This window comes from Ptychodera flava, chromosome 14, assembly GCF_041260155.1.
Source record: "Ptychodera flava strain L36383 chromosome 14, AS_Pfla_20210202, whole genome shotgun sequence".
Taxonomy (NCBI): domain Eukaryota; kingdom Metazoa; phylum Hemichordata; class Enteropneusta; family Ptychoderidae; genus Ptychodera; species Ptychodera flava.
The window spans coordinates 13273691-13288804 of record NC_091941.1 but is presented as its reverse complement, the minus strand read 5'-3'; the positions used below and the strand labels follow the sequence as shown (position 1 = coordinate 13288804).

Genomic DNA, 15114 nt, shown 5'->3' with positions numbered 1-15114 from the left:
TGAAGTAAGGAACTTAATTTATCCAGATATGCAGCCAGCCAACACCTGTTTTTACAAACATTGCAGGTAATTGTTGTTGATCAAACAAAACTTGATTAAATAGTGCTTATTTTGTATGACTTAACGTCTAATAATGTATAACTTTCATGTGCCAATCTACCGCATGTATGATTGTTTCCAAATGCAAGCTTGGTTGTATGTCAACACTTCACACTTTGTGCATGACAGAATATCAAGAAAACAATTTACAACAGTATGACTTTGCAGAAAGGTTACTGAAATGATAAATTCTGCTAATCCAGTTTGCAGAGTTGAAAATCTGGGTTCTTGCAAGGAATAAAGTGACTCTGCTAAAGGCAGGGTTGTTCTGATTAAGCAAAGCTTCTAAATGGGGGCAGATGTGTAGCAAATATTGAACAAGGAACTCAGGGGATTAATAAAGACTCATAAAAATCAGGATTCTGCTTTAGCAAGTTCCTTTTCAACGACAAATCCATCGCTTCATGAAATCAAAGCTATCATCTTTGCGTTTATTTACACTCTGACGACCAAACTGGGGTTTAAAATAACTGACCAAAGGCTGGGTTGTTCTGAAAAGAATTCTGAGGGTTGAAGACCGTGCAAGTAATTTTGCACTGAAAAACTAACAGAACACTATCACAAAAAGGGCTGTGCTGGGGTACACTTTTTTCAGCAGCAAATGATTACTGTATTGAAACCATGGCCACATTAGCATATATTTACATACTGCAAACTTTACATAAGCTCCTTGTCCTGGATCTGGTTGGCTGTCCCATGTCAGTTACTGTCAGATTCTTGACTAACTGGATGGGTTTTTCAAGAATGAGTAACTCTTCGATGCCATATAATTTAGATTGAATTTTTTTATTATTGTAGTCTCTTTTCCCCAAAGTTCCTTCGCGCTTGTTGATCTGTATATCTGAAAGGAAAACTGGGACACAAAAATATGTTGGCTGCTGAAAAACTGAATGAGAACTTCTCAACTGGACCAGATGATGAGGTATTCATTGGAAAATATCCATTGGTGATCGATTCACTGTACACAAGTTCATGCAGCAGTCTCACTCAGCATGATGACCTACAATCACTCAATGTGCAATTTCCCAATTGATGGGATGATAATATGACATTTTTTCTCGTAGTAGTTGTCTTCATGTCAATCTTCTCTTTCTGTTTGTCAAAGGGATGGTGTTGCATTGGTTGGAGGGTGAGTTACTTGCCGCCCATTCCTCCCATCATGCCTCCAAGTCCACCGCCTGCACCCTGTTGGAACTGTTTCATCATATTCTGCAGGCCACCGATTCCACCTGCAGGTGTGTAAAAAAAAGAAGAAGACTTGTTACCAATGGAAAATTCCTGAAAGCATTTGTTAAGTATGACACTTTGAAATCCTGAGATTCTGTTGGCAGTTGTCCAGTGAATTCATTGGTTTAAAAGAGCCATCACTCATGGCTGAACCTGCTCAAGCAATCCCAACTTTGCAGCTCTGTGCACCATGAGAACTCCCAGGGCTTAAATAAAATCAACACAATGTCTTCACAGATGGCCCCTGTGCAGGACTGTTAAATATATTTTTTGAATAGCACATTCCTGCCATCACTAAACACATTCAAAGTATTCAAATGCAAGTAACACTGATAATCACTTTCAGACTGGGTTCACCAACAGATATGAATTTCATTGAAGGAATCAGCATCATTCCTGCCAAAAAACAGCAATGCTCTGAGGCACAGAAATCAGTGCACTGAGTCACTGAAGCTTGTCATGTTCATGCAACAGAAGCTGCAACATGTTAAATCACTTCTGATTCTGTTACCAAGATCTAGATTTCTCTGCAGGTTGGTCAAATCACTGAACGATATCGACCGGACCACAATAAGGTGGCAAGACATGCTAATAGGTTATATTTTGTGCAGAAATGCTCTCATTTGCAGCCACATTCACGAGGAAACCAGACTAGCAAACTGCCTTTTCATAAAGTTATGTATCAGGATTAGAGCAATCCTGCACACAGGTGGGACAATATTTTGTGCAGGGTACTGAATTCTGCAACAACAATTGATATGCAAATTTTTGCCTGCCTAAAGGTTGAGGGCGCTCTAACCCTTTCACCCCAGTTCCCTGTGTACAGGTCCAAATTTAGCATAGAAAACAACGGATTTGGGTAAAACTATGGTGGTGAAAGGGTTAAGGGGTATGACAGAAACTCTCTGTATGATGAACAGATAATTCTTGTAATCTCTTGGAACAAATCCACTGTATGTATTTGACATAACAAATACAGTGATTGCAATGAGAAATGAGTACCTAGTTGCAGCTTGCAAAATAGGAGCTACTTCAATTTATTTTTTCATGGATGGTATAAGACATGTCAGCATGTTAAACATGAGTAAAGTTTATTGAGAGTCACCTCTTATGACAGTGCTTCTCCTCAATTGCGTAAAGAAGTTGAACTCTAATAAGCCGCTGAAATACTTTTCTGAAAAAGGGATGTTGAATATTGCAATGGCTCACTGTATGTGGTAGAGGGAAAAGACAAAAGGCTTGATGTAGTACACATTTGTCATGTTCCATCTTTCTTGTTTCTTGCAATATGATAGACTATCTTTTATAAAAACACTCTATTTTGATAATATTTTGACAAAGTGTGCATAAAATGTGCAGAAATTAGTCATCTTTTGCCAATGAAAAGTAGAGAATTCATGAATAGAACCAGACCAAAATTAGGTAAAATCATGGATTTGAAAGTTGTATCAAAAAAGAAAGATAAAAATCCAGGCTTTGTCTTCAGTAGTAGGAAAGAGTTTATATAAGAAGTGAAAGATTGGGCAAGTTTTCACTTTTAGACAAATTTTTAAAAAAGTCCACCTATGTTTCACTTAATTTGCCCATATTCAGATCAATTCTACCCTCTGTTTTACAAGAGGATTACAAAGGAGTGTACAACATAATGCTTTCATTACTCTTATCTTGTATACATTCAAATAATCACACCTGTACGGTTCCCATTCCACTGTCACATTATAAAATCTTGAACACCATGTTAATTATTTAGTCTTTCTTCATGATCCAAGGATTGAACATTTTCGGTGAGAGTTTACTTACCCATTTGATGCAGGATTCTTGGATCCATCATCTTGGCCATCTGTTGATTGAGTTTCATCATTTGTGATTGGTTCACGTTCTTCATCATGTCACCACCTGTTAATTCACGCACAAGATCAAATCACAGATATGCAAGGTACATGGCGATGGATATGCATGGTACAATTTGACTTTGAAAAACATACACCTGTCCTACACTACTAGTTATTAATCTCAAAATCCTCGACCCTTACAATTTTCAATGAAAGATGAAGATTTATCACATCACAAATTGCCTGTTTCCCTGTTGCTAAGCAACAGACATGAAACTAATATTTCAGTGTTATATTGATGACTACATGTACACATCTATTGATGACAATTTTGATCACAAGTTTTCATAATGGCAGTTTTATATTTCTATTTTGCCGTTTAGATTTGTATGTGTTTGAAGCCATGCTTGTTTGTAGTTAATTGCTTCATTCTTTAGAAAGGGCATTGATTGATATCAAACTTCAGACATTTTGGTGTATAAGTGTTTCAGAACACTGAACTAAAGTTTCAAATTTTAAATTTTAATTTTTATTGCACTTTGTAATTTTTTTGTTGCACTTCAATTAAACTAACTTAGTACCACACTTCTTCATTCCATAGAATGTTTCAGTGACAGAAAGAAATGTGTGTGTGGCTTTAGTTTCAAGTATGCTGATTTGGTTTACCTGAGAACTAACAAAGAAATACTATTATTGGTGGAGAAAATGTTATAGAACATGGAGATGTCCTTAAATGAACTTTTCTGAAGTACGGTATATCCTGAAATCTACCACAGTACAAACTCACAATAAAGTATGTTCCATGTTCCCTATCTATACTTGATCTGTCTCTCTACACTCCCTGACTATTCCTTCTATTTATGTCCAATAATACCATTCTAAAATGACAGGGCTAACCAAGCTGTGTTTTGATAAGGAGGAGAAGATCTTACCTTTGAAAAGTCCCTTGATTCCACCCATTTTTTTCACCATGGCTGCAAATTTCTGGTACTGTGAGAGCAGTTCTTGGACCTCCCTCACCGACACGCCAGATCCCCTGGCCACTCTCTGAATCCTGCCTTGGTTTCTCATGAACATTTTGGCACCCTCCTTGCTGTCAAGCTCTGCAACAAACCAAACAAACATCCTTGCTCAGTTGAAAATCACACTACACTTGCTGAAAAGACTGATTCAAGTATTTTTGATATAGCATAATGCATGGTCTCACATCATACAATGTTTCATGACTAAGCGAATGCACATACACACACAATGATGTATGTGCTAAACAATCATATATTCTTGAAGTTTTTATCCAGTGCGACAAAACTCATTTTAAATCATTTGGCTGAAGTCAGTGAGCAGAAATTATAGAAAGTAACACCCCATTATCTGAGCAGGCTACTTTTAAAAGTGGTTTGTCTGAGCAAAATTATGACTATTACGTCATGTAGACTGTACTGCAATACCATGTCTCCAATCTAAGTGAACCAAAATAAAAACTATTTACACTTGTTCGTCAGGCATGGCAGGTATCAGTAAAATTTCTGCTTCCAACCTAACACTTTACCTGCCCTGGTAAGCAGTTATTTCCTAATTTGCTCAAATACAAAGGTGTCTCTGTGACAAAACATTATTGCACCAATTACTGTGCATCATCTAACTAAGAAAAAACTAATTATGAATAAAGGATTTGAATACCATTGATAAAAGACATCATGGGAAATCAAGGCTTGAAATTAATATCCTTTTTATTGTAAAAACTACTACTTTTTATTTTAGACCACAAAATTAAAACATTTGGACAATAATGTTCATTGTGAAGGTTTTGGAAACCGAAATGGCACTTTGAAATCGGCTAAAACAAGTCCCTCTATTACTCTGATTGGGCAAAAGACATCAGGCACTTTCAGACAGTAGTTTTTCCTATCAATGAGCCATTTCAAAATCTCTATCTCTATATGAAAGTGAAAAGTTGTTAATTAAGCACCAGGATTATAAGCAGTCAATCTTCAAGAACAACAGAGCATCCACTGTGTACTAAATAAGCAAGGTTTCAAGTTTGGAAGGAAATATTTATTTGCCAAGCAGATCATAGCATTGAAATCTAATTTGTTATGGCCATTAACTTCTTGTGGACTGCTTAATTATTCTTTTTGTCCTTCCATAGACCAACATACTGGAATTTTAGTACTGAACTCTGGGAACTAATGTTTTACAGTGTAAAACAATGACATTTATAAAGTAACTGTCAAATTATTTTACCTTCATCATTCATGCTGTCCATTATTGTCATCAGCCTCTTCAGCCTGGCCATTGACTCCTGCTCATTACCCTTGCTGAGAAAATCTGAGCCAAATCCAGGAATAAGACTCTAGAGAGAGAGAGAGAGAGAGAGAGAGAGAGAGAGAGAGAGAGAGAGAGAGAGGGGACCAAAGATATTGGGGTGAAGTTTCATTTCCAGAGACCCTGTGATACACTATTCTTAACTTTAAGTTCAACAACCAACACAATCACACAATGTGTGCGTCAGTATATAAACATTCAAATGCAGTGAATGTCTTCTGGTATGGCCATAGGCTTCCCTTTATCGGTTATGATAACTGTATGTGTCTCACAAAAATAATAAAATGTGTAAACTGTGTACTTTTGTTTGAATTAAGCTGCCTTGAATTAAGATGCAGCAGCAAGTCACTATAGGCTACAAACTTTTCAAATTCACTCTCTTTTACTTCCATTTTCACCGACCAGTTGTGTTGTACAAGAACAACGACTATGTCTACCTTACCATGATTTGACTGAAAGGTCCCATCTTCATGATGTTCTGAAACTGTTCATACATGTCCCGGAGTGTGAATTCACCTGTATGGAACCAGGGAGACAAACAGAATAAGTGGTTTGTAGCTGATCATATTTTGTTCAGTACCAAGACCTTCCACAGTGAAATTATCTCTCGAATAAAAAACACTCACAGTCATATAGGGTTTCGGTCTACGGGATAAGCAGGTAAATTTAAGTGTTGTTCCAAAATAATTTACCTGCGTTCCTATGCCCTGGTAAAATCACTGTAAATATGGTATTGTTTTCAAATACTCATATCTTAATAATAAATTGCCTTGTTTTACAAACACTACAGACTTACCATGTTTAAGTTTGTTGATGAGCTCTTCATTGTCATCAAGGTTGAGTTCATTGACTTTGTCAATAAGGCCTTCAATATCTCCCATACCTAAAGTCAGAAAATATGAATAAAATCATCAACAAAGTCTTCATAAAAACCTAGCTTGAACAAACATTATTTAGTTCTGATTTCAAAATTTTGATACTTAGAGTATATATAAATGTCATTTCCCATACAAATTTTTGGCAGAAATGGGTGTGTGCATTTGCATTCAAATTTGATAAATTACCCAGTTTTCCCATGATGCTGATCAAATAATAAAATACATGACCTTTGGTCAATTTGAAAAAGGTACCGGTAGGTCAAACAATTTTTGAACTTTGACTGCAGTTTTTTTTATACTCAGAATCACATGCCATTACTTAATGTAGTTTGGGGCACTGAACTTTTTCACACAATTCATAATGTAATTAAAGATAACTAACATAAGTCTGAGTTTTGGGTCTTTGAAAATTTCCTTTTTCCAATTTTTGCACATTTTCTGGCAAAGTTCATACAGTACAGTGTTTCATCAACATTAAAATTAGTGTATTTCCGAAACGACTCCATGGATTTGGAAAAGTTGTTTTGTTTTGTTTCTTTGAGTTACTTGATCAAATGTATTACATCAGATAAAAGCTGAAATGATATATTTTACTCTGAGCTCCCTACTTGAACTGAGTTAAGCCATCTTTCTACAATCTTTTGGGTGAGGTGTCTCCCTCAAATACTGTTTGATATATCAACCATCAAATGTCCATATATGGCAAAAAAATAGGATCAGAGATTACTTTTGATGTATCAAAATACCACATTTCAATATCTTTTTTCTTTGCAATTTTGTTACAGCAATGTACAGTCAGTTGTAAGTGCAGACATAACCATTGTTGGTATCTCAGAACTCCTTAATCAGTGAATTACCCTTCATGATTGAAAATGAAAAATAGTAAAGAATCAGTCTTAAAAGGGAGAGTTGTTACATTGATGAAGTGTAAGAAAAGATCTGTCTTTTGTTCTTACCTAACAACTTGCTGATGAATGGTTTTGTCTTAAATTGTTCAAAGTCATCGATGTGTTCTCCAGTTCCAATGAATATGATAGGACTTTTTGTTGCTGCAACCCTACAAAAGAAATACCACACTCTCTGTCAAATAGGGACGCACCACAAAAATCTATTGCTATAGCTGAGCCAACAGAAAACAATCATGCTTGAAATTAAATATTCTTCATGTAAACCGTGTTTGTTCAACCAAGGAAAAGTTGCTTGATGCAGAGATTGCAAATCAAATATGGATCTCTTTTCTCCCGATTTCATTTAGCAGAGACCACACAGTTTAAAGGAACTGGGTGCAAGGCTGGAACTACAAATCTAGGAAGTGGTTTACTTACGCACTGAGGGCGCCACCCCCTTTGGCGTGACCATCTAACTTGGTGATGATAACTGATGCTACATCCACTTTCTCCTTGAAGGCTCTGGCCTGGGCTTCACAAGCTTGACCAATGGTGGCGTCCATCACATATATCACATTGTCTGGGTTCTGGTGAAAAAGTCAGTCAGTTCAACATTTTACAGTAACATGAGGGGGACTTTGTGAAGATGACAGAGCATGTGCTTAGATTTTGTATCAATGGAACAGTATCTTTATAAGTAAACGTTTCAAGTAAAGGAAAGGTAAATATTTGACACAGTAATTCTTACCACAGCATTTGAAACTTGTAACATTTCTTCAAAGAGTGATTCCTCCTGCTTGTGCCTACCACTCGTATCTACAATGATGATTTCAAAATTTTCTTTTTTGAACTTTTCCACGCCTTCAGCTGCAATGACTACTGGGTCCATTTCTGTGTAACTGAAATGAAAGTGCAATGGTGTGTGAATGACAGATTAGTTTTGAAACGAGTATTACTGACGAGAAAGCATAAGTATATAAAAGTTCGTAGAAAATATTTTACAACACTATATCACAGCACAAAGTGGGAAATTTGAATGTTTTTTGTGTTAACATGTTTACTGTGCTTACATATCATGATGAGAAAAAACCTGATGTCAGCACAGAGGAAAAATTTTTTCTGATACATCCTCTGAAATTGTTGATCCGTGATTTCAGTTTCTTACCTGCCATAGAAAGGTATTCTTGCCTTTGTGGCATTCTGTTTCAATTGATCGAAGGCACCTGTTGAGACACAAAATGTAAAAAGCTCATTTCTCCTAGGCGAATAGCATGTCTCTATATGTGAATGCAGTGAAGACAGAACAATTGAACAACTGATGTTGGAAGCTTTTCTTGTGGTTTTATTGTACAACCTACTCAAGAACTACCAAACAGTGAAAACCTGAGTCTCAGCTTTGTTGGGATGATGTGCAATCAGCAGACAAGACAGAAACACAAGCCACTTTACAATAAATTGTAACTATTTTTTAATGCAAAGTTTCTGATGTATGTGAAATATTTTTTCTTATAACAAACCTCATCTGCAGTCTGTGTTCTAATTCACCAATTGATAGTAATGTGGGATGCGTTCTTTTTGTGCTGATCCACGTACACGACGTCATCAGGCATCATTTGTTGGAACTGTTGCCTGCCAGGCATCAGTTCCAAAAAATGATTCCCGCTGATGTCAAAGGCCTCGGGGAAACAGTCTGTTTTTGGGGTGACTCACAGTCCCCCAGGGTGCAGACGTATGCTGTTGCCCTCATGGCCAGTCAATATGTGTATACTGATCAACTGGCTTATTTTCTTGTATGTTTTAAGGCAGTATATGACTAAAAAGTGAATGATTCTTTCACTCAACTTTTCTCAATAAAATTTCAACCATTTTCTTACCAAATCTAAAATAAAAATCAGGGGTCACCATGCAAAGTTTGATACTACGGAAACAAATTACCTAAGATAAACAAATATTTGAAATTCAAGATGGCCGCCATCCCTGTGCTAACTCTATAAAGAAAAATAAAATTTTTGATTTTCAAAAAACTGAGACTGTGAAAATTTTTCTTACTCCACCAGGTTTAAAATGAGCTGGAAAAGTATTGAACAAATCTGAGAGTCCGAATATCTGTCCCTGAGGCATATTCTATCTTAAATGTCATCATAAAACACTTGAAAAACTAACTTTTCTACCTTCTGCATGTTCAGTAGGAAACGTCAGAGAGGTCTCATCACTAGAAATATTCCTAATATATTAAGTTACATAATTTTTTAATTATTTGTGCAAGAATACTTTGAGTCATCATATTTCTGTTACGTTGCTCTAGATGGAGAATAGTGCAAATACACATTAAATATCAAATATTGTTGACTACAAACTCATTCTGATATGATAAAACTGGCACCTTAGAGTGGGACTCACCAGCTCTGAATGTGTCGGCACATATGAGACATGTTTTCCAGGCTTTCTTTTGGTAATGATACGCCAGCTGTAGGTGAGAAATGGGCAGCATGTTAATGAAGGATTACGACCGTGAAAGATCTGATACGCATTCGTTTATTCACAGTGAATCTCAAATAGCTGAAGATGCTTGAAGTCACATTAACTGTATATGTCAGTAAAAAACAGTTAATTAAAGCAAACATGGGATTGTACAAAGGGCCATCATTTCAGAAATTTACTTCATGTCAAATCCTTTTCTATCAATGATCTAGTTAAACCTCCTGCTTAAAATAATTCTGCAGAGACCAAGGAAGCAGTATTTGACAGACTGAGGTTTAATTACAGGATAATTATTCCAACATAATCCTGACACGTGACATAGTCTATTGTAAACATGTAAGGTAAACTAATTGAAACTTTCGACTGATACTAAAGTTCTTGGTAAACCGATGGTTAAATGTTGAACATTTTAAAAGTCAGCCCTGATCAAGATTTCTTCAAGCAACTTGAATACTTGGAAGGACACACCTTACCTTTGTACACGTTGTAGTTTTCCCACTGCCCTGAAGACCGACAAACATGATGACGTTTGGCTTGCCTTTGACAGGAGACCATGCTTTCACACCAGGATCAATGAGCTGGCAAGGAAAGGAAAGTTTAATGGATCACAGACTCCTTACTATAACTAGGATGCTACTCATCAACATGTTTGGTGGAATGCATTAACAATTAATGAACAAAAATCACTGACATGATGCTTATGATGCAATCTGCACTGTCTGTAAAGTCATTGGATATTGCATTACAGAAGTTGGCATTCAAGTGCCATCATTCTGCTTTAAAGTGAGTGAAATTCATCAATTTCACTCTGTACTAGCCGGCTGAGTCCAGTCACAGCTGAGCATACATATGATGCATTTTGTAGGAGACTGACATGTCAAGAGGATGAAAATAGGTTTACCGACTTGGTAAGATAGAAGGTGACATGCTAAAGGGTAATGGTAGACTCCCTGTAGTTGCTGAGCCTAGGCACTACTTTATTAGTCCTAACTCCCTCATCAACATCCTGTACATTTACTGTGGTGGCGCTGTTGATCAGCAGCCTTTTTACCTGGTCTTTCAGTTAGAAATGTTTCTGCAGATCTATCCAAGCATTTTTACCATCATTAAGTTTTTATCAAGGACTTTATGCCTTCCAGCAATGGACAGTGTTTAATTAGTGCTTTTATCATTCCTTGTAACAACAGTCCATTCCTGTGAAACTTGCTGCCTCAGAAATTCGCTGCACTAGGAATCTTACTTCTCTTAAACGTAGTTTGAAGATCCACCTTTTTGCCAAATTTTATTTTTTCAGGTTTTAGCTGTTTTTTGAATCATTTTAAACTGTTGTGTCAACTGTAGGGCACCTGTGCAGAGCCAGCTAGTCAAGGTAAATGCAAATTTTTGTAGTTCCTGTTTATGTTGACATTCATAACTATTTGGCATGTTGTGTATGATATTTTAAAGTATCCTTTAAAATTTAAATCACAGCTGTATTGCTTTAGGGTGTTTGCAGAATAGATGCTTCATCATGTGTCCACAGTAGACTCGGTTTAGGTCAGTGACTGTGTAAAGTAAAGTGAACACTCCCAGAATAACTATAACTCCAGTCATCAAAAATTATTTTTTATTCACGCACGTGTATGAAGTCTATGTCCACAGTATAATGAAATCAACACGTGCACAGACCCATATGTTTAGATCATACAGGATCATGGCAAGACTATCTCTGTGGTACCAAAAACAAACACAGACAATATTAGTGTAAATATGATCCAATAGTGCTTGACAATTTCTGCAAAATGAACACAAGTATCAATTTGTACTTCATAGCAAAAGTTATGATGTATTGTTTTCATACCACAGGATACACAATCATTTCTTTGAAATTTGTAATAAGGACTTGACTTTCACTTTTACCTTGACAAGTTCTTTGAAGACGGCTGTCTGAATCATCCTCCTTTTATTCAGCCCAGCTGCCATTTCATCAAAGTCAATGACTGCTTTGACATTTTCACGGAGTCGTTTTACCAGCAGAATGTTGACATCAGCTTCAAGTAATGCTGCACATATTTCCTTCAGCATAGAATTCAACACCTACAAGAGTAAGGGTGATTTTATTGATTGATGCTCACATGTATAGCCATGTAAAGCTGTATTGATTTGCATCCTTGTAAACAGGAATTGTTTTATATATACTGTAGTCAATTTTTCCTATGCATATTCAGATCCTAAGAAAAGGTGTAAAATGAAAGAACTACCATGGATATGATGTATGATATCATGGTCACTGTCGTAAGTTTGAAGGTCTATGAAAGAAAGAAATTAGGGCTTAATTAACCGTTTTCAGATGAAATCTTCAACATAAAATCAAGATCTCTATGTCACACCTAGCTGCAAAATTGTAGCGCTACGGTGAGGCGGTCGGTGATTTTTGGTTTTTGCGACTTCGCTCACCAGTAGCGCTACAATGCCGATGGCCCTGTAGAGGTGAAAATAAGCGCATCCCATTGGACAAGGAGTGTTGATGTGATTACCAACTTCCGGTGATGGCGGCTCCCAGAAACACCAGGGCTCGACGTAAGGTCAAATCATCCACTAGCCCGAAGGACTAGTAGCAGTTCATTTTTAGTAGTCCTAAATGAAATCTACTAGTCCTGCTAAAGCAAAGCCAAATGTTGCTCTCATGTTGTAAAGAGGTGTATATGACCATTCTCATATTTTTTGTCGCAAAGGTTTTTAAACCCAATAACTAACTTTCATGCAAGACTAGCACATTTGCTTACTGCAAAATGTTTAACTTTGAATCATATATAAACCACAAAAATAACCTGAATGAAATGTCCTGTGTAGGAGGAGAGGTCATGAAAATAGCCTATTGCCATCAAGAATAAAATAAGACGTAGGGATGAATTTGTTGGAAAATTCTTCATAGCTCAGGTAGTGCGCCATTAATTTGCAAAGAACATGTTTGTTCATAATGGGGACAGATTTGTTTCTCCAGAACTGAAATTCATACAGCCATTCACAAATGTTCCTGTGGAGTGCCTTCATATTTTTGACATATATCACATTTTAAAGTTGACCAGCTTGTGGGGAGGACCTCTCATTTGTAATAATGGTTTGTGAAAAATTTTGTTTTTAATAGTGAAAATGTTGCATTTTACCATTTCATGTGCTTGTGTCTTTTATGAGTTTTTGCCAGTTACTGGTAACAAAATGTGATTAGCACAAAAATAACCAATGACTCCCAATAGTGATTGGATACAACAGTTCTGATACACCCATTTCATACGTTGTTTTTTCACTACTGTTTTAAGGTTCACTTCACTATTATTGCCCCAATAATTTACACCTTTCCACTAAAATGGCAAAACAATAAGTTGCTAGCACCAAGTTATTATCGGTGAGGAATTCCCTCACCTGTACAAGCAGTAGCAACTTGCCATAGCACTGTTTTGGCAAGCTAGATGGCTCTTTTTAAGATCAGCTTCAATCAAGCTAGGGGGTCTTGACTATATATGGAGGTCAGCATGTGGAGGCATTCTAAAGCAGGGTCAAGCTGGCTACGAACTATTGGAGGTGTTGCTTGGGAATGCCCCTGAAGAAATCTTGAGAAAAATCTTCTTTGAAAGGCAAGGATACAGTGTTTGAACGAAATTGTGGGGTTGCTCATGTTTTTAGGCGAAGTGATGAGCTTCAAGCAAACCAAAATACACGACGTGCAGACAATTCCGTTTGATGCTCAGCGTTGAGCCATGTTTCCCGGGGCCACGTTAATACTATGGCATGTACAGTACAATTTGATTCTCCGTAGCAGGTAAACTGTTTCATTTTAAGTTGGTGATCAATAAAGTTTGCTTCACTGTTTCACTGTCCAATTTGTTTGGGTAAAAGTTAGTTTATTTTTATATAAAATGATCGAGGCTTGGTTCATTCTTATCGAATGAGTGGCCCGGCGTCCCATTAGTTTTGTAGCGATAAACTTTCCTAGACAACTACGGAACTTGAAAATTGCACTAGTCCGCAGGACTACCTCCGAAGACATTTTTACTAGTCCTCTTGAAAATTTACTAGCCTCGGGTTAGTGGGCTAGCGCTTATGTCGAGCCCTGAACACCGATGCCCAACGCACGCCCAATGTTTCGGAACGCGATCGACGTGTTTGAACAAATTCAAAAACCCCATAAACGACAAGGTTAATGTAGTATAGTGTTGAGTCTTCAGTAGTGATAAATAAGTACGACCAAATGCAGTAAACATGTAGCATTTCACATCAGCACGCCTAGTCCAGTAGGGTGCGCGTATTTTCACCTCTGCAGGGCCATCGGCATTGTAGCGCTACTGGTGAGCAAAGTCGCAAAAACAAAAAAATCACCAACCGCCTCATCGTAGCGCTACAATTTTGCAGCTATGTCACACCCTGCTCTGCTATACACAACCACTATCACATTTCATGTGAAAAATCACTATATTATATTAATGAACAGTCCAGCCAGAAAATATAGAAAATTCATGTTTACACATTCAGCCAATAATACTTCAAGGGAAGTTCTTGTGTAATTTAAAGTCAAGCTTTTAGTTCCAATGTAAAGGGCAACATTGTGTTCATTGTCTCCAAAATATCCTACCGCATTTAGATCAGCATAATAAACTAGTACTGTATGGCGAATGACACTTTTGCTCGTAGTTTTGACATACATAGCTGCAACTTCTTGCCACAACACATGAAAGCTACGCTGCTACGGCTACCAGTACGTCTCACACGTACATTCAGCTTTCGTTGTTCAACTTGTTGTGAATGTTTTGACCATATGTTATGTGGAATATCCATGGCGCGCACGAGAGAGAACAAAAGCAAAAGCGCTGGAGCTACTCACATCTTCGTCAATGATGGTTGCATTACTGAGTGACCTCAATGCTGAGGTGATCTTTCTCCCAAGATCCGCTAACACCATTATTGTCGGTCGGTCGAAAGACTTATATTATGGTCAATCAGATTGAATGTGCACCACCTGTACTGTTGTTCAGTTGCGGAAGTGGCTGCGTCCCGCAATGCAGGTTTCTCTTCGAAGTCGAAACTTCGGTTCCCTTAGTTTTTCTCGGTAGCAGTACACTAAGTCATTTACACTTTCGACAGTAAGTTGGGATACGAGAAGTCTGTTGCGTAGCACCTATGGCCCCCAATGAGATGACGTTTAGTTGCGTCTGATGTAACAGTAATACAGTTCTGCGTCTGCATGCATCGAAAGCAAAATGGCGATTCTTCTTGGCCCTTTCAAGGCAAACATTAGAAACACAGCAGTATCATAATGATTTACCAACACCCCTGAGAAATATATTACAATTAATAGCAACTAATAGGTGAAGAATGAACAAAAACGTATATTTAATGAAAAGGTACAGG

The 15114-nt window shown here is 37.2% G+C and overlaps 1 protein-coding gene across 1 annotated transcript; it reads right to left on the bottom strand.

The window, feature by feature from the left end:
• Positions 1 to 459: 459 nt before the first annotated feature.
• Positions 460 to 14978, bottom strand: LOC139149423 (signal recognition particle subunit SRP54). The gene is made up of 14 exons (XM_070721190.1): positions 14588 to 14978; positions 11629 to 11805; positions 10203 to 10307; positions 9649 to 9715; positions 8414 to 8471; positions 7997 to 8147; positions 7687 to 7835; positions 7318 to 7418; positions 6280 to 6366; positions 5926 to 5999; positions 5403 to 5511; positions 4091 to 4261; positions 3127 to 3222; positions 460 to 1328 (listed from the first exon to the last, which is right to left on the bottom strand). The coding sequence occupies exons 1-14, from the start codon at positions 14663 to 14665 to the stop codon at positions 1234 to 1236; spliced, it is 1518 nt and encodes a 505-aa protein (XP_070577291.1). The 5' UTR covers positions 14666 to 14978; the 3' UTR covers positions 460 to 1233.
• Positions 14979 to 15114: the final 136 nt, after the last annotated feature.

Bases quoted from the DNA above. Each gene is read 5' to 3' on its own strand.
- LOC139149423 (XM_070721190.1), bottom strand. From the start codon at position 14,665: ATGGTGTTAGCGGATCTTGGGAGAAAGATCACCTCAGCATTGAGGTCA. The intron at 9,716-10,202 runs GTAAGGTGTGTC...TCTCACCTACAG, and splicing joins AAACTACAACGTGTACAAAG to CTGGCGTATCATTACCAAAA. The intron at 7,419-7,686 runs GTAAGTAAACCA...TTTCTTTTGTAG, and splicing joins GGGGGTGGCGCCCTCAGTGC to GGTTGCAGCAACAAAAAGTC.